The 19,096-nt window shown below is 50.8% G+C and overlaps 1 protein-coding gene and 1 long non-coding RNA gene across 9 annotated transcripts in view; one reads left to right on the top strand and one right to left on the bottom strand.

Moving 5' to 3' along the window:
* Positions 1-19,096, bottom strand: part of Efcab6 (EF-hand calcium binding domain 6) — a 187,389-nt gene that overhangs the window by 28,729 nt on the left and 139,564 nt on the right. For all 8 annotated transcript variants that reach the window (XM_087557480.1, XM_087557478.1, XM_087557481.1 and 5 more), the window contains 4 exon segments: positions 18,212-18,330; positions 8,850-9,029; positions 4,223-4,372; positions 1,120-1,315 (listed from right to left, as the gene is read on the bottom strand). In XM_087557480.1, coding sequence (XP_087413606.1) covers positions 1,120-1,315; positions 4,223-4,372; positions 8,850-9,029; positions 18,212-18,330 — 645 coding nt within the window.
* On the top strand, positions 4,258-9,697 carry LOC102549885 (uncharacterized). Its single transcript, XR_015625827.1, has 2 exons — positions 4,258-4,649; positions 6,914-9,697. It is a non-coding gene; the product is annotated as an uncharacterized LOC102549885 (long non-coding RNA).

The following is a 19,096-nucleotide window of genomic DNA, read 5'->3' on the forward strand; positions in this document are numbered from 1 at the left end:
CCAGAATGCCCAGCTAGGACTTTAAATCCTTAGGCTTCTCAGATTTGGAGAAGAGGGCGTGGACTGGTTCCTCTCTGCTTCCAGCCATCTTCACAGCCCTGCCACCTATGACAAGTTCATTCACCCCCCAGCCTCAGGTCCCCCTTCTGTAGAACAGGAGGAATGGCCCCAAGCAGCAGGCTATGCTCTAGGAGAGAGAAAGTCCATGGTGGCTGACCGCCATCAGAGCTCCTAGCAGGCAGAAGCATGGCTGTCTGCAAAGCACTGGAAGCCTCCACCTGTGCAGACCCCTCCCGCTGTGACATAGAACTCTGCTCTGTGTATGGGGAGGGGAACAGGGACATTCTTCCTGGCAGATCCTCATGCACATGGTCCGAGCGGCCTCTGCCAGTCTGTTAGTCTGAGCTGACTACAGTCACCTGGGGTTGGTGTGCCCACCTCATGCACTTGTGACCCAGGTTGGGACACACTTTCAGGAGCGTGGTTCCCAATCACTCTTTCCAGAGACACTGCCATGACTCAAGGCACCACATCAGGCTAATGTGGTCACCCATAAGACAGTGGTAGAAGACCCTTCTCAGATGATCCATGGCCTTCTGGTCTCCCACAACAGTCTCTGTGACACAGCCTGTCCTGTTCAACCTCTTGAAGGCTACTTTATGGTCACTCATCCCCATGGGTCACTGGCTTGAGCACACTGAAGGCTCATGAGGTGTATGTGTCACTGCCATCCAGCTTCTCTGTCCTCTAAAACAAATTATCTTTGTCTATGAATGTGGGCAGTTGTGTACCAAAGTGCAGGTATGAGCACAGCCCGAGGTCTTGGCCTCACCTTACCCCTTGCATGAGACTGGGTATCTATATCCTCTGCCTGCCCCCTGTGGCCTCAGCTTGCCTGGTGTTTGCTGGACCCACCTCAGTGAGATGGACAGAGCCAGGGCAGCTTTTCATAGAACAACAGTGGAGACAGAGTTGCTCCAGTCAACAATCTCATCTAAACTTATTAGATGCCCAGGAGACTGGAGAGAGGTGGTGGGGTCACAGAGGGCAGAGCTTGGAGCCTCTCAGGGGGAGTGGGGGGTGAGTTTACAAGATGGGGCTCTTTGCAAATTGTCATACCTTTACCAAAGCAGGCTGGGAGGACTCCACTACCTCCTGCATGCTTTTTATCACCTCGTCTGGGTTCAGCTTAGAGAAGTTGATGGGTGAGCTCTCTTCTTTCTCCTTTGGGTGAGGTTTGCTGGCCCAGCTGATCTCAAGTGCTCTCAAGAACTCGACGGGGTCAATCTGATTATTATGCACACTGACGTCCAAGCTTCCCCACAAAAGAAAAGAATAGATTCATTCATCCAACAGACAGTTGCAGAATACAGAGAGGCAGTGTGGGAAAAAGAATGATTCAAAGAGGTTGGTGCTGACCCTGCTGGAACATGCCCACTGGTGCACACTTGAATGTCACCACAAGGAGGAACAAGGTGAGGGCTGTGAGAGGTAAGACTGAGGGTTGCCCCAGAGGGGAAGCCATGGGCTGCCTTGTCCTGAAGACCCAAGACCTGATGGCTGGGCACTAGGGCTCAGAGCTTCAGGGAGCAGGAGGTAGAAAGGGTTGCTGGGTGAAAGATGGGTGCCAGCCCACTGCTGGGGCATTTGGGGTGGAGTAGCCTAATGAGGAAATACCTAGGCAGCAGCCGGCTAAGACACAAGCTGGTCAGGGAGTTCCTGTCATGGCAGAGGCTTTAACTATGGGGTGTGCAGGGAGGTGTGGAAGTGGGACTCAGAAGGGAAGTATATCAGAGATAGTACATGGATGGGGGAACTGAGGCAGAGACACTAAATTCTTCTCCAAGCCTGGCTGAAATGAGTTGTCAAGCCAAAAGCTCTCTAAGGGTAACGTACAAAAGCTATCTAGCTTAATATTTCCTCCATAAAAACTCCATCTCAGCAGATGTCCCCACAAGGACATCCGTGCAGCAAAGGCAGCCCCTTCATGCCCTCAACTCAGACAGAGAAACAATTCCCTCTAAATTCCGAAAGAATAATTTGAGTTAGGTCCAAGAGTTCTCCATGAGCACTCGGTGTGTTTATTAACAACACCAGAAGTCTCTTGCCTGGCCCAGAGGGGAAAGTGCTTCCCACTAAGAAAACTGATCTGATTTTGATCCTCTACCTGTGTTTGTTTCTTTTTCTCTGTTAAAGGGCTAAGTGTGGAGATGGAGGAGACATATGGATGTGTGGGGCTTGCTAGCACAGCCTACTTGGTGAGCTATAATCCAGTTCTTTGTCCAAAAGGTAGAAAGAGGAAGCAGACGGAACACGCGTATGTATGTACACACGTGTGTGCACACAAATGAAAGGTCGCTACTTCTGTGATTAGGTTCTTGGGGGCCCTTGAGTGTCTGGATTTCCTGTCAGCTGAGCGGGAGCGAGCATCCAAGGAGAAAGCGTGGAAGCTTGAGCAGGAGAGACGTTTCCAGTGACTTGAATGCTTCTCAAAGAGGCGAGAACCTCGCTTTGCAAGTCGCAGCTGTGGAGCAGCCTAGACTGCCTGTGTTGGCATGGACCATGTGACAGGGACACAAGGACACAGACAATCAGTGCTGCTTCATGCGCAGGGAGGAGCTGCCAGCGCAGTATTAAGATGCAGCAAAAAAGCAAATGCATATGCGAACCTCCTTGCTAGGGTTTGGAAAAGTCTATTTTGGATCTAGGAAAGAATAATCTACATGTAATTACCAATAGCCAAGATGTTTATCATCAAGGGGTCTTTGAGAAGGAACAAGCGACTGAGTGATGGATCCTTATTAAGGCTTCGATGCGCAGGAAAGTTGATCACCCATTGAAGGGTGGAGAGCAGACAGTCTGAGGTCTTTTGTGTTGTTTATAAAAGTATCAAGCCTAACTACACTTTAACAAGACTCTCAGAACCATTTAACTAATTACTTATCGCTGTCTATTTTCCCGTGATTTATTCATTGAACACATGAATTCTTATTCAGCTGGAAATAGACTCAGAGAGAAGACTCTTAAAGGAGAGAACACGTGGGCACTTCAAGATGGTCTGGATGGACCGCCACTGCCACACTCATCTGTCACGCAACGCGTGCACATGCTCCATACATACCACCAACAAACACCTCACACACCACACACACCACACATGCATTATACACCACACACATCTACACATACATACACACATATGCATACAGACACGATATACCACTACACACGCAGTATATACTACATATACCATAAACACATACATGCACATATCCTATGATACACTTCAATACTATAATGTACAACATACACATCCGTATAATACACAGTGTGCACATGCGCATGCACACATTCAAAGCAGCAGGTTTCTTACAGCTTGCACATAACAAAGCAACGTCTTCAAAACCAGAAAATTATTTTCTTCTCGGATTCCAGAGGCATACATGCTGACAAGCTGTATGAGGGACAGTTAAAACATTCCAGAACCAAGCAGTAATTCCTGTCTACCGTTTTCTAGAAAACTACTTCAGGAAGGACCAACCCCAGCAGAGAGAGAATGTCCCAGGGTGAGCTGGGCATTTTTCAGCAGTGACAAGGAGCCAGAACACTGAGCAAACAGGCATAACTACATGACCCTGGGGAAAGTCCTATGTTGAAAGGAAAATGACAGCTGACCATGGTAAGGTGGATTCTGCTTGCAGACCCCTCAAGGTCGGGTGCAGCAACACATGGCGAGTGTTGTATGAAGTTCTGCATGTTTGTGCAGTGGACACTGAGGCCTGACAGGAGACAGCAGAGATACAGACTAAAACCCAAGTCTTCCTTGAAAGTCAATGACACAAGCTAAAAAAAAATCAGAAGTGTTGATCTGAGCTTATCATCTAGAAAAAGGACACGTTCTGCTCCAAGGCCATCAGCTAAAAGCCTTCAGCTCCTGGCCGTGGGGTTGGGAAGCAGCATCAGCAGGGACAGGGCAATGGGCTGCAGCTTTCAGTGGGGAAGCCCTGAACTGGGCACTGAGAGAAGTTAAATCGTAGTCAAAGGAGTCTCTGCGCAGTAAGCAGCAGCTGGAGGTTGCCTCAGGGTCAAGGCTGTGTGAGTAGACTGAGGAGAAGGGAGAAAACCATGATACCAGGCTATTAGTCAGTACAAGAGGGGCATATTGGGAGGGAGGGAGAAGGGGGGGACAGAGGGAGGGAAGGAGGGAGGGAAGGTAGGCAACCTCTTCAGAATGATGATGAGCTCCTCCTCCTTTAGGGGACACCCGCATTCCTGCAGCACCTTCTGCACCCTACCGAGGGCTACAGGCCTGGATTTTTCCATTGCGTTGAGTGCCTTGCTGATCTCCTCAAAATGGTCCAGGAGTTTTTCCCTGAAAGAGAAGCCACCTCAGACATTAAGTCCAGGAGAAAAGTAACTCTTGATGCTCACTCCACCGTGACAACCTGACCGTTGAGCCAAGAGCTATTATGGAGGGGTCGGAGAGGTGTTTGTGTGAACAGGAGTTCCAGAGAAAAGTGGTCAGCCTCTGCTGCCTTCCTTTTATCACCATTACCAGCCACGGCACCGCCCTGGAGAAATGCCGACCCCGGTTTCTGTATCAGAGTTGGTACTTTTCAAAGGGAACCAAGAATTTTAACACAAGGCTGGTAAGAAAAACGCCTCTACTCTTAATAAGTGCTTGTGCGTACCTACTGTGTGACGTGTGCTGCTGTGGATGCTGGGCACACAAGGGCCCCAAATAGTCAGCAGAATTAACATGACAAGGGACAGACAAGTCTGAGGATATGAGAGGACACGTGCACAGCACGGCGGGTTGGGAGGAAAGAAAAGAGCGGGTGAGAGGAACCACCAAGCCCCATGGTGGCAGAAAATTGTTCCATATACTGGTCTCATTGGGACACTAGCTGGCAGCACCAAAGTGACAGGCCTGGAGGAGAACAGTGACCAAGGGCTGTGGGCCAAGCATCCTGGGACACTTCATCTTTTCATCTTATTTATTTACAACTTATTGTTTATGCTTTATAATTTCTAAATCAGGTGCTTATTTGTGCCTAGATGTGGGTGTGAACATGTGAGGGTGGGTACCCTTTGGAGGCCAGAGGAGCATGCCAGATCCCCTGGGGCTGGAGTTCCAGACAGTTATGACTAACCTGGCCTGGGTGCTGGGAACAGAACTCTGCTGAGCTGTCTAGCCACTGAGCTGTCTAGCCACTGAGCTGTCTAGCCACTGAGCTGTCTAACCACTGAGCTGTCTAGCCACTGAGCTGTCTAGCCACTGAGCTGTCTAGCCACTGAGCTGTCTAGCCACTGAGCTGTCTCTCAGCACCAGCTTCACGCTCTGGTCAGCTGTGTCCACAGAGCCACCACCTGTGCATGGCCCACAGCGAAGAAGCCAGTGCCCCAGAGTGTGCCAACACAAAGGATCCTCTTAGTGACCCTGCCAGGGGCCTCAGCCCACTGGGTAGATGAGGACAGACAGTGTGAACTCAGGGTTGACTTTCTTGCAGCCTGCATTCTAGTCTCTATGGTTTACTCTGGAGGGAGAGTCTTCCTGACTTTAGTGGACTGAAACAGTATGGAGCTTGCTTGGTAAAGTGTGTGCACCTGAGTTTGACTCCTACTATCCCTGGGAGAAAGACAGGCGTAGTATTCTGGTGTGCACTCCCAGCACCAGGAAGGCAGAGACAAGCAGGTCACTAGGCCTTGCCAGCCAGCACAGTCTGGTTATCAAGCTCCAGGCCACTGACAGGGCTTGTCTCAAAGAACACAGAGGATTGAACTTGACCTCTGGCCTCCACACGGACAGCATACATGTGCACACCTGAACATGCATTCCCCTGGCTCCCCTACTGCCTTAGGGTTTCTGTTGCTGTAACAAAAACACCATGACCAAAATCGAAGTCGTGGAGGACTTAGCTTAGCTTAGCTTACTGTACTTGGCTTATACTTCCACATCATAGACCATCATGGAGGAAGTCAGGACAGGAACACAAGCAGGGCAGGAACCTGGAGGCAGGAGCTGATGCAGAGGCCATGGAGGATGCTGCTTACTGGCTTACTCTCATGGCTTGCTCAGCCTGCTTTCTTATAGAACCCAAGCCCAGGGATGGTCCCGCCCAGCGTAGGCTGGTTCCTTCCTCATTGATCACTAATTGAGAAAATGCCTCACAGCTGGATCTCAGGGAAGCATTTCTTCAACTGAGGCGCCTTCCTCTCTGATGGTTCTAGCTTGGGTCACATGGACACACCAAGCCAGCAAGTTATCCCTACCTAGTGTGGCCCATGATGGACTGTCTAAACTGCATCATCTCCACTCTTCCACATCCCTGAGTGTCTTCCTCCTAAGCCACTGAGTAAATGCCTATCCCACGGGCTCAGGCTGCACCTTGGTTCCCGGTTGTCCCTCAGGGGACAGAATGGGTTAACAGTTTCAAACAGTGGATCTGTTCTGGTTCTTGTCCAGCACTTCCACTTACTATTTGAGGGATGGCTCCTTGGGCAAGCCTGAAAACGGACCACTGAACTCAAACTGTCTGCACGCAGGAGGGGTAGGCTGCGGTGAAACACCGGTCAGTTGGCAGGGGAAAATACACTAAGAGAAGCTATGCAGAGGTTCAGGCCCTTCCCTTGGGGGCTTCCCATCTGCAGGGGGCTGGAGATTCTGACATCTAACCCTGGTGAGCCCGCTGGGTGTAACCGAAGGCAGCTGCCTTGGGTAGCTTACAGCGTTCTGTGCGCCCAGCCCCCGGCTGTGGAGCCCCTGGTTCCCATCACAATCCTACCCCACTTAGCTCTTCAGGGTGAAAGCGGAGAGAATCAAAACAGTTTTTGGAGATACATATTTTTAGAAAAATCGAGGCATTCAGCATTTCTTGGACTGGCTTCTGAGCAGCAATTATTTCCCTTTCAGGGTAAACATGTGCACGGAGTAAATGCAGGCTTGGAGCAGAGATCGACAAATCCTGCCAAACAGAGCTGCTGTTGGCCCACACTGGGCAGCAGCGCCATTCTGGGGTCTTGTCCTCCTCTGGCTCTGACTAGTGATGCTGAGGAGGACACAGCCCTGACCCGGTAGTCACCGAGACCTGTTTACTTCCTTACCCGCTGTGCTCACCTGCTCCCTCTCCACGTGCTTCCCCGAGTGGGCTGTACCAGGTGGCTGCTCCCTGGCTTTCCTCGTTCTCAGTTTTAAGAGCAGAATAAAGGCCTGGAGATGAATGCCGGACCACAAGAGCCTCTGCCTCGCTGGCAACACGCACTAGGACGACTCCTACCAAAACTAACTCCACGGGATGGAGGCAAACGTCTATTACTCTGACCTTCAATTCATCTACCCGTGTTTTCTGAGCTCATGAAGCCGGTCGCCCCGATGGCTAGTCATTATCTAATGATTCCTTCATGTGTGTGCAGGCGGTGTGTGCAGGTGTGCGTGGAGGCCAGAGGTGGTGCTGCTGGTGTTGTAGGTCCTTGGAAGCCACCATTCTGTTTGTTTGAGGCGGGGTCTCTTTCTAGCCTGCATCTCTCCAGGCTAAGACCAGTTGACCAGTGAGCCCCAGGAACCCCCTTTTCTCCACCCCCCTGACACTAGGAACAGGCAGGCACCATCGTGCCTGGGCCAAGTTGGTTTTGGGAGATGGAGCTGCTCACGTGTTTGCCTTCTTTGGTGAGATGGCACCACTGAGGCAGGAGGTCAGGCGAGGGTCAGAGTACAGTGTGGCACAGCACACAGATCTCCAGCCCATCCCAGTGCTGTCACCGGCGCAGAGGAGAGAAAGTATTTGCATAAGAAGGGCCAAGGAGCCGCATTACTCACACGTGGGGGGAGAGACAGGCACGAAGACCCTCATGGGTAATGAGGCCAGCCCTGTCTGCTGAAGATAAATTCCACTTCTCATCAGTTTGTGGCACATTTGATTTATACCAGCCTTGTGCGTATTTTACACTGACTTTCACAAACTCAATCATTTGCCTGCGGTTTCCGCGGTGCGGTAACTTCGACATAATCCAAGGGTAAATTTCACCTGCTTGCCTCTTAAGCCCACCCTGCCCTGTGTCTTCCTTGTTTCCTTTGGGAGTTCCTCAGCAGCTCCTCTTCCATTACCTTGCGTGCCTTGATTGGGGGGACAATGCTGACGGTGACAGCTGAGTGCCACCATTTGAAATGGCAGGGACAGCCACACACAGGTAAAAGCAGGAGGAGCCACATACGCAGTAGCTCACCTTTACTTAATGTCCCTCTGTCCTTGCTCAAGCACAGACACCCTGGCCTATGCATGCATGCATTTCAAATCCCCGTGGCCCGTGGGCCATGGTCACATGCCTTCCAGCGTGTGCAGCAATGGTTTTAATAGGCAGACACGAGGTCATACATTACTCCCCAAGGCCAGCACGCTGACTCAGGGTGGGGAAGGGTCTCCTTTGTTGTGAGTCACCTGTACCATTGCAAACAGCTTTGGGTTATGCTTGGGATAAAGTCCTTGAAGCAAAAATGGCGAGTTAAACCACCGCCATCCATTCCTCTGTGCGTTCACTTAAAGGTGCTGACATGGTGCCTGCATTCCAGATGGGCCACTGCAGGGTGCCCAACTAGGAAGGACAGTGTTGGGGCGGGGGTGGGGGGATAAAATAAGAAAGAGCCTGTGAAATGTGGCTGTCTGGGGAAAGACATGGGTAAGGCTTCCTGTATTGTGGCTCTTTAGAAGAGCTGCTTTCTAGGCTCCACGGTGTCACGTGATGTCGGTGTCGCGTGATGTTGCAGTCTTATGGGAGCCCTGTCAGAGCAGCCTTTGCTGTCTGGGTGAATGAGGGCAGAGCCCAGAGGCGGCACCCCATGCTGACACACCCACCTTTCACTTATCTGGTGCAGCTCCTGGATTTCCTCCTGGACCTGCTTGGGCTTCGTGAAGTGACCCAGGAAGTTGAAGTAATCTTCCTTGTAGGGCCGGTGGACCTTTGGGGAGTATCGAATGCCCAGTCTGTGCAGGAACTCTTGGTACGTGATATAACCCCTTCCCTCGGTGTCATAGCTTTGAAGAAACAAAGGCAATGCTGTCAGTGGAGGTGTGGAAAGTGAGCTGGCACTCGGGGGGCCGGAGCCACATCAGCGGGAAGTCTTCCTCCTTGTCAGGTACAAGCAAGGCCAGCAGACTCATCACGAACACAGCCTCAGCCCGTGCCTATGACCCTCTCTGTGCCTACACTTAACAGGGCCTCCAGGAGATCTGCAGGTCCACTGACTTGACAATCAGAGACAAGCCCTAGGAGAACAGACCCAAAGCACCCATCTGCAATGTTTATGGAAACACGGTGGCAAATTGCAGAAACAGACCCCCCCAAGCCCCCTGTGCACACACTTTTAGTTGGGTACCTCCGTGTAAATGGAGTTAGACTAGGGGTTAGAAGAAAACCTTTCAGGAAGCATATTCCACCTTGAAGCCTCAATAAATGAATACCACTTGATTCAAGGATGTTAAAAGCCCCTGTCTCTACTTTGAAGAGACACCAATTACACATACCCAGCAAGGGAGCCTAGAAGGAAAACAAGATAAGAACCGTGCTTTGTGCCTTTTAAGTCATTTTCTGTTATCAAGATTTTTCTGAATTATAATTCATTAAAAAGGGAATAATGGAAGTTTTATCTCCTGATGCTATTCACATAGAATAGAATTACTTCAATAAAAAATTTGAAGGCAAATGGACCATCTTCCTCTTCTTTTTCTCTTTAAGTATTTGTTTTTAACAGAAAGGTCTTGGTCTACCGGTAACCAATGAAAAGGTAAAATCTTAGCTGCAGCTTTTCCTAGATTAATTTAGGAGCTACAAGGGACAGGATCCTCTAGTTAAGACATGTGATACTGGTTTTTAGAGACACTGCTCCGGGTGACACCCAAAGAGGTCCCTCCAGAATGGCCATACTGTACCCTGCCCATGGGGTGAGTTATCTGTTCCTCTGAGAGAGCTCATTCCTCCTCACAGGCAGAGCAGTGGACAGGAGGCCAGCAGCTGAGGCAGGGGTGCAAGCTCTTGTGCTTTCACTATGCAAAGAATGCCACGAGTCAAATGACTATCTTCCTGCCCCAAGCTAGTGGGCCTGCCTGGATGCCTATGGGAGATGTAGTATATAGCACAGGTCCCACTGTACTCTGTGGACCCACTGCTTCCCTTCAGCCAACAGACCTGTCTCTGACATGGGTGAGAAAGTCACCCTCTGCTGAGGGAGCTCAGGGTACCCTGGAACCCAAAGGCCAGGCCCTACAACTCCCAGGAGCCATGGCAGCCCTTGAGGGTAAAGACTCAGAACAGCTGCATTGTTCTTACTTATGACTGGCCCGAGAGTCTTTCCCAGGTGTGTGCGATCAGCGTGCTCTTCACTTCACAACCGAGGAAATTACAGCCTGTCCTTACCTGTGAGTTTTGCTTTTAAATCAATGCACATGGGAACTGGAGAGGTACTGTTAAGAGCACTGGCTGCTCTTCCAGAGGACTTGCATTTGATTATCAACCCCATAGGATGGCTCAGAACCAATCATAAATCTAATTCCAGGGATCTGATGCCCTCTTCTGGCCTCCTCAGGCACCAGGCACACATGTAGGACACATATACATCCATGCAGGCAAAACACTTACACATATAACATTAAATAAATCTAAAAATGTTAAATAGAGCAAAACACAAGAGGAGCCCCTGTCTAGCCTCAGGGCTGCCCCTAGGCTCACACCAGAGTGATAGATATATCATGTGACTCAAGTAAGACACTCCCGGACAGTGTTCCCAGGACCCCCAATCCACAGGAGGGCTGCTGACACTCTCAGAGGATCAACAACCCATCCCTCTGATGGTCCACCCCAGCAAGGGGGAGGGGAACCTTTCCATCCTTCTGGGTTTAACAGCCCATGATCCTGGCCTCCCTTGGGTTCTTGGGGCCTTATGGGGACCAGCAGGCAGAGTCTGCATTTGCTGTTGCCATCTGCAAGTCGAGGGTGCCAAGTCCAGGTCATGTCTCCCCTTCATGCAAGCTTCCTGAGGCACTACTGTGTCTTAGCCATTGGTCCCAACTCTCAGGCCTCTGAGGCAGCCTCATTGCAGCCACGTGACCCTCGTGTGTGTGTGTGTGTGTGTGTGTGTGTGTGCGCGCGCGCGCGCGCGCGCGCGCGAGCGTGCCCAGACGGTGCACTTCTGAGGCACAGATTTCCCACACAGCCTGCTCTCTGCCGTGACACTTGGGCTGAATGAAAAGGCACTTCTTAATTACTTTATTAATGAAGATGGCAAGCAGGCTCTTCTCATCACAGAGACGAGGAAGAGCAGATTGCACAGTTGCAAAAAAAAAAAAAAAGAAAAAAGAAAAAAAAAACTCTGCTATGAATGTGAATCGTCGCAGAGCTAATTCTGCTTACATAACCTCACCCTTCATTATGCAATCCTCTGTGTAACATTAAAAAAACCCAACTGTCTACAAAGGTTGAATTTTAAAATCACTGAGCAACAGATATGCCAAGGAAAATGTGTCCTGATCAGAGGCCCCAGAAAAGCTCGCATGTACGCACAGCAGTGGTCACGAAGTCATGGTTAGGCAGGTGACTCTGCCCATGCGTTGTGTAGTGTGATTGGTCACACATGAGGTCTGCGGACACGCACACCCGTCACTCAACTTTGCTCAGAGTCTTAGTCCTCTGTGCCATTTGGACACTGGACTCTTGCATGGGTCTCAGAAGGACCTTTGAGCACCGTGGCCCCGGAGGTAGAGGGCCTGGTCAAGGGCATGGGACATAACCTGAAGATGACCTAGAACATGTGGAGAGGCTCCAGGAGCCTTGTGCAGCTGGGACGGGAGGAATTCTCTATGGTACCATCTTAGGGACTGGTTTGATGGCCCAAACATCTGCTTTTCAGAATGAGGAGTGGCTGACTTTCTAAGCTGGTACCCGTTAGGCACCCAGAGCAACTCCTGACAGCGTGGCAGTAGGTGAAGTGGCCTCTGCTGTAGCCCCATCCTGTGCAGGCCACTTCCGCCCTCCCAGGGATAGCACATTCTCGCCTTCCAGGGAGCCATGGGACACAGGCTGCTCTAGAGCCTGCTGGATTTCTTCCTCATTCCGACCTTTGACAGGGTTTCCATGCTGAGCTTCATGACAGGCAGGCCCCCACAGTGAACCTCTGTTCCTTGGTTTCTGCCCCAGCCGTCTTCTTCCCTAAGCCGCAGGCCCTACTCATCCAGCCTGCCCACCTTGCACATCCTGTTCAGGCATCAAAGGAAGGTGGTATTCTAGGCTCTGCCTTTAGCAATGGCAGAAGCAATCTCACTTCCTGCTCACGGAGAACAGGGTGACGGCCTACAGCATGGCTTCTTTGTCAGGGTTCTTGGTTAGAACGCACACTGGAAAGTGCTACTTTATATCCGAGTCCCTACATAGGACCCTGTCAGGACTGAGGACCTCCCAGCATCCTCCTGGCTGGTGTCCGCACACACCTGCTGGTCTCCACAGATGCTTCTGACATAGCAGCTTTCCTGCACCATGGCCTCTTCTGTGCACCCATAACATGCCTTCTCCAGGGTTTCCAACACGTTGGCTCTGGATTCAAATCAGCAAGTTCCCACTGGAGGCCTCAGGATGCCCGTTACTCCAGGGGAAGCCCGGCCCCACCCATCTCACCACCACTGTGGGCCCTGCGCAGGTTGAGGCCTTGGGCTTTTTCCATACAAGCAGTACATCCCCAGCTCCTTCCAGAAGCTCTGCTCCTGGAACACCCTTCCCCCATCTATGGCTCCTGGGTTCAATGGCTGCTCATTCAGATGCAGCCGAGCTGTCCCGTCCTAGAGCTGCTGAGTGGACACTGAGGGTAGAGCCTTCAGCTGAGACCCACAGGAGGCTCTCCCAGTGACCCCAGGACTGAAGGGGAACACATCTTCCATGTGGTCAGGGGTTCTCGGCAGCTCCTTGCAGCTTAGCCAAGCAGGCTGCTCCTGGGTGCTCAGGCTCAGGGCTCCAGAGCTGGCTTCAGTGGGCAGCTTTCCGTCCACCCCTAGAACCAGCCTGATCCCTGCATGCCAGGGCCCAGGGCTCTATAGTCTGCACCTCCTGAGTGAGCACTCACGGAGATGAGGAAGCTACACCCTGGAAGCTGGCTGAGTCGTCCTCACTTCCTGGGAGGGAAGTGTCCTCAGGAACCATCAGGTACAGGGTGGAGTTTGAAGGAAGAGGAACATATGGAGGTACTTGAACCACTGAGATTTGGGGTCAATTTATTAATTTATCTCAACAACGTAAAACGGGCCCTTCCAGGCTAATCCGCAGCACGAGGAGGTGTACTTCAGAGGCGCCAGTAAGTGCTGGGTGAACACGGGATGCTGAAAGCCCCTCCCATCTAGATCTCATACCCGAGTTGTCGGGAGAAGCACACCACTTTCCTCTGTTTCTTGCTGGCTTCTTGCTCTGACATGTTTGGATACACCCAGGCTTCCTGAGCTGGAAGGCATCATGTGAGCCCCAGACTTCCTGGGCCCCCGTTTATCAAGAGCAGCAGGGTACACTGCCTCCTTTACACTGTCAGTCAGCCTTGAGCTGGTCAGCTGTCTCACTGCAGCTTTCTGGTGCAACCAGATGTTAGGACAGCTGCAAGGGAGGCTACAGATGCCCTGAGAATGCCTGAGGGGGCGTACTCACTGCCCACAGCGCCCTCTGCTGCAAAAAAAGGAAGGCAGGCTTGTTCTCACCAGCGGCCCTAAGGGGAAAGGCTGGGGTGGGGTGCTGTGCATGAAGAGGTAGCATCCAGTTCATATGCCTGATGTCTGCTCTCCTTGATCTCCTTTGACCAATCAGAACCCTTCCTAATCTAAATTTCCGCTGTTCTGGCCTCAGGTGCCTTATATTCTCCACATGCATTGCACGGTGCCCTCGCTGTCCCCTCGCTGTCTCCGATGCAGCGCAGGGTCCGGTGGTTGACTGTGCTGCTCTGGGCATCACATCCCAGGAGCTTCTGCCTTCTCACACTGCCTCACATCCGGGCTGCTAAAGGCTGGTACCACCGCCTCAATCCTCAACATTCCTCTCCCTTCCCATCCTCCTGGATAGCCTGCAGCCTCCTCCCGCTTGGCACCACGAGCCCCTGTTGGCTTCCGAGCTCCAGGATGGTCTCCTGCAGCTCCCTTCCTCCCTGTGTAGCTCAGGGAGGCCTTCAGAAGTAGGCTTGTCCATATTGTCTTCCTACTGACCTCTTGGCTCCAGGACAAGGTCCACTGTGACCTGGCCTTCATGGAGTTCAGCTGCCATTCATGGTCACACCACATGCTCTCTGGAGGTCCTACTGTCTGTCTTCTAGATGCCTTTGTGTCTTAAGGTGTTATTGCTCTGAAGAGACACCATGACCAAGGCAACTCTTACAAAGGATGACATTTAACTGGGGCTGGCTCACAGTTTTGGAGGTTCAGTCCATTATTATGTCCAGGCAGACGTGGTGCTGGAGAAGGAGCTGAGAGTTCTACATCATGATCCTCAGGCAGCCAGGATTCCACACTGGGTGGGGCTTGAACATAGGAGACCCCACCTCCACAGTGACACACTTCCTCTAACAAGGCCACACCTCCTAATAGTGCCACTCCCTGGGTCAAGCATTCAAACACATGAGTCTAAACTATTCAAACTACCACGCTCTACTCCCTGGCCCACACACACTCGTAGCTATAGCATGATGCAAAATGCATTTAGTCCAACTGCAAGAGTCCCTGCAATCTATCACATTTAACAATGTTTAAAAGTCCAAAGTTTTTGGTCTCTTCTGAGATTCATACTTTCTCTTATCTGTAAGCCCTTATAAAATCAAAAAGCAGATCACATCCTTCCAACATATCATGGCACAGGATATACATTACCATTCCAAAACGTAGGGAAGGGAGCACAGTGAGGAGATACTGGAGCTGGAGAAACTCCAAACTCAGCATCTCCATGACTGATACCAAAGCACTCTTCACATCCCCAAGTCCCTTCTTTGCTGACTGAAACACACTTCTTTCTCTTGGGCTGTTTCCACTCGGTTAGCAGCTCTCCTGGACAGGTGTCCCACAGCTCTGTGATCTCTAAACTCTTGGGGTCTCCAGGTCAATCCAGGCTTCACCTTCACAGCTTCTGCTGCTGTTCTTGGTGATCACCCCATGGCACTGTTTTTCCAAAACAAGGGGGTCTTCTGCTGCAATTCGGCTCCACCACTAGCCTCTCATAGGCTCTCTTCTTGGTGCCACACCTCAAATTCTTTTCATGACCCCTTCAGTCCTGGGCCTTCAACTGACACTGAGGCTGCACCTTCACCAATGGTCTCTCTTGACCTCTCACAGTGCCGAGTCTCTGCTACTCTCCATGACATAAATCACCTGAGTGATTCCTACACATTACCAAGCCTAGCTGTCAACACAAGGTACAACCTTGGCCACCTCACGCAATGACCTTTCTGGGCCTCCATGTAAGGACATCCCTTACACATTCCTGGCCTCAGCACTTTCCTTAGTCTTAGAAGGAAATTCTATCCCTGGCTCTAAAACCAGAACCACATGGCCAAAGCTGTGAGTTCTGCTGTTAGCTGGGGCTGGAACATGACCCCTTGTTCAGTTAGATCTTCATTAGCTTTCTGTTTTCAATGGTTCCCTTCTCTGCTTAGACTTGGCTGTTCTGGAACTTGCTCTATAGACCAGGCTGGTCTTGAACTCAGAGATTGCATGCCCATGTCTCCTGAGTGCTAGGATAAAAGGCATGTGTCAATCTGGATCAAAAGATGTGTCATCCCACCTCAAGATCAGGATCAAAGGCCCATGTCTTCCAGCCTCAAGATCCAGATCATGGGTGTGCCCTCCATTTCTGTATTATAGTTCATTCCAGATGCAATCGAGTTGACAATCTAGAATGGGCATCACAATACACCTATTTAGAATAGGTGGCAATGTCCCTAGGGGAACATCCTTTCTTTTTTTTTTTTTTTTTTTTTTTTGGTTCTTTTTTTTTTCCGGAGCTGGGGACCGAACCCAGGGCCTTGCGCTTCCTAGGCAAGCGCTCTACGGGAACATCCTTTTTATAAAATGAAAGTTTGTCTGGGTGGGATCTTGCCCTGAGGTCATTGTTCCCTTAAATTTCATTTAATATCTTTAATCTGTTTGTCTCCATGAACGGATTTAGCTCCATTCCACTTCCTGGTGCCCCTTTGTCCCTTGAACTGTACATTTTGAACTTTTCCTTTGCTTGCGAAGTTTCATCAAAATGCTCTTCATAAGGTCCTAGGAACCACACGATGGAGTCTATACTAAGCTGTTCTGAGATTTCCTTTGCCAATGAAATTAATCTAAATCTCTTCACCTTAGCCTTAGGCAGACTCTTCCAACAAGAGCAAAAAGCAGCCATATTCTTTACCAAAATATCATAAAAAACTATCTCTAGGCAGAATATTAAAATTCTTTTCCTCTGAAACCTCTCGAGCCAGTTCCCCACAGTTCAAATCACCCTCAACAACACTGTCTTCCACGTTCCTACTAGTATGGCCCATGAGACACCAATTAAAGCATGATTTACTAATCCGAAGTCCCCAAATCCACATTCCTCCAATAACAGCACAATCAGTCTGTCACAGCAATACCCCAGTCCCTGCTACCAACTCTGTCTTAGTTAGGGTTCAACTGCTCTGAACAAACACCGTGACCAAAGCAACTCTTAGAAAGGACAACACTTAATTGGTGCTGACTTACAGTCTTAGAGGTTCAGTCTAGTATTGTTATGGCGGGAAGCATGACAGCATCCAGGCAGACATGGTGCTGGAGAAGGAGCTAAGAATTGTTCTACATCTTGATCCTCGGGCAGCCAGGAGGAGACTGGATTCCACACTGGGTAGAGCTTGAGCGCTATGAGACCGCAAAGTCCATCTCCACAATGACATCCTTCCTCCAACAAGGCCACACCTCCTAATAGTGCCACTCCATAAGGGCCAAGCATTCAAACACTCGAGTCTATGATGGGCTTACCTATTCAAACCACAACCACTCCTGGTTCTAGCAGCTGCTGTCCTGGAAAATGACACCCTCCCCATGGCTCTCCCTGCTCATCCTTCTGCAGGACTCCTCTGTCCCACTCTGCTGTTCCAAGGAGATCCAGACCAGTGGAGGCAGGTGAGTGCAAGAGTCCTGCTGGGACAGTGGTGGTGGCAGCTCGTGCTCAGCGCCAGCTGGAACTTTAGCAGCTTCTGGGGCAGCACCCAGATACGGCTCTTGTTGGGGTGGAGGCAGCTTTCTGAGCTGTAAAGGGTACCCTCATTTCCTCTGGACCCTGACCCTAGGGTGTGGGGTTGAGTTTCGGGCTGTGTAGCCTTCCTTCCTCAGTTCCTCCTTGGCTCCTGGTCCCCTTCAGGCTTTCAGCTCTTCTCTTTGATTTTCGATGTTGGAAGCATTGCGTGGAGGCAGGTAAAAGACTGAAAGTGGGATGTGTCACTCAGTGACCATGACCCTCAGTGTGCATGCAGTGCAGGGGCACACCTCCTGGGGACCTGAGGGCTGATCAGCACGTGCTGGAGAAAGAGGTCATTCAAAGACAGAACCGGACCCAGAGCTTATAGCTCACTGCACTGTTAGCACAGGGCTCACTGCTCTGTTAGCTCACAGCTCTGTTAGCTTACAGCTCACTGCGTTATTAGCTTAGAGCTCACCACACTGCTAGCAACTGGAAACTTAGGCGTTGACACAGGGAGATATCATAATGGGGCCTGGTTCAAATTAGCTCAGTCTAAAATGCACTTGAAAATGGCCTTACATCAGATCCTGTTCTGTTTAAGAGCGCCCTGGGAAACTGCTCCAAGTTGTCATGGTGTGGCTCATTTCCTCAGTAAACCACTTGGCAGCGCCGCCTGCCACGTCTAGGCATGGGCAGACTGCCTTTGCTTTGCCTTTGCCATCTCTGGAGGAGACCCCTGAGATCTGCTGCAGAGAAAGCAGGAGCCTGAACTATGACCTCTGCAAACCTCTCCACTTGGTACTGCTGCTGGGGGAGACCCAATTCTTCAGAGGCCTGAGGGCCAGCCTGTCCACCCACAGCTGCTCTCTACCAGGAAGGAGGGAGGAGGACCAGGATCAGATGCAACCGAAGAAACCCATCTGCAGCCCCACTTCCCCCGAGACCCTGGTGAGGAGCTGCACTGAATTGGCCAGACACACAAGAACAGCCCCGTTACGGGCACACTTACTTTTGCCAAAGCTTCTCAAATTCTCTCGGGGTGAGGGGGATGTCAAAGCCGTACAGTGAGTTCTTAATGTCCCTTCGCCGGAGGATGCCGTTGCCCTCATTGTCAGTTTCTATGAAATTCTACAACAGAAGGTGGCACTCAGTGATGTGCAGACCCAGAGACCCTCCGCAGCTTCTGGGACACTCAACACTTGTCTATGTGGACATGTGAGCGGTGCTGTGCCAGGGTGCTGCTTGCCCTTATGCTTTTGAGACTGAGATATGGGGTTCACTGAGCCAGCCCCAGGGAGGACTGCAAACCCCAGGGGTCATTCCATCCTCACATCCCCCAGCACTGAGGTCACAGACATGGACCACCATGCCTGGCTTTCTAAAATGTGGGTCCTAGGGTCAAACTCGGGTCGTCATGCTTGTTTGTTTGTTTGTAGACAGGGTCTCACTATGCAGCCCAGGCAGGTCTAGGCCAGACTGTTCTGAAACTCCCAGATATTTACCTTTCTCTGCCTCTGAGTGCCAGATTTAAAGACGTATGCCACCATACCTGTTAAGCAGGTATCAAATGTGTTACTGCCCCCCCCCCAACATTTAATATTTTTAATGGAACTTGGCAATGGAACTAGCTGGCCAAGATGTATTCATAAAGGCGGGAGGGGCAGCCCAGCAAGGGAATATCTGCCTATAGTGTACTAGGACCTGCATTTGATCTTAAGCACAACAAGATTTATGAAGGTGCATTCATAAGTTACAGCAACTAGAACGGTGTAACCGGGACCAGGACAAACTGATCATTGGTGAGATGAGGTGTTCACAGACTCTGTGGGAGGGGTGGAGGGTGGGGATGGAGCTGTGGGGAGGTAAAGGTGGAGCAGGGACACCTGGTCACCCT

The sequence above is a fragment of the Rattus norvegicus genome, chromosome 7 (genome assembly GCF_021556685.1).
Source record: "Rattus norvegicus strain SHRSP/BbbUtx chromosome 7, alternate assembly SHRSP_T2T, whole genome shotgun sequence".
Taxonomy (NCBI): Eukaryota; Metazoa; Chordata; class Mammalia; order Rodentia; family Muridae; genus Rattus; species Rattus norvegicus.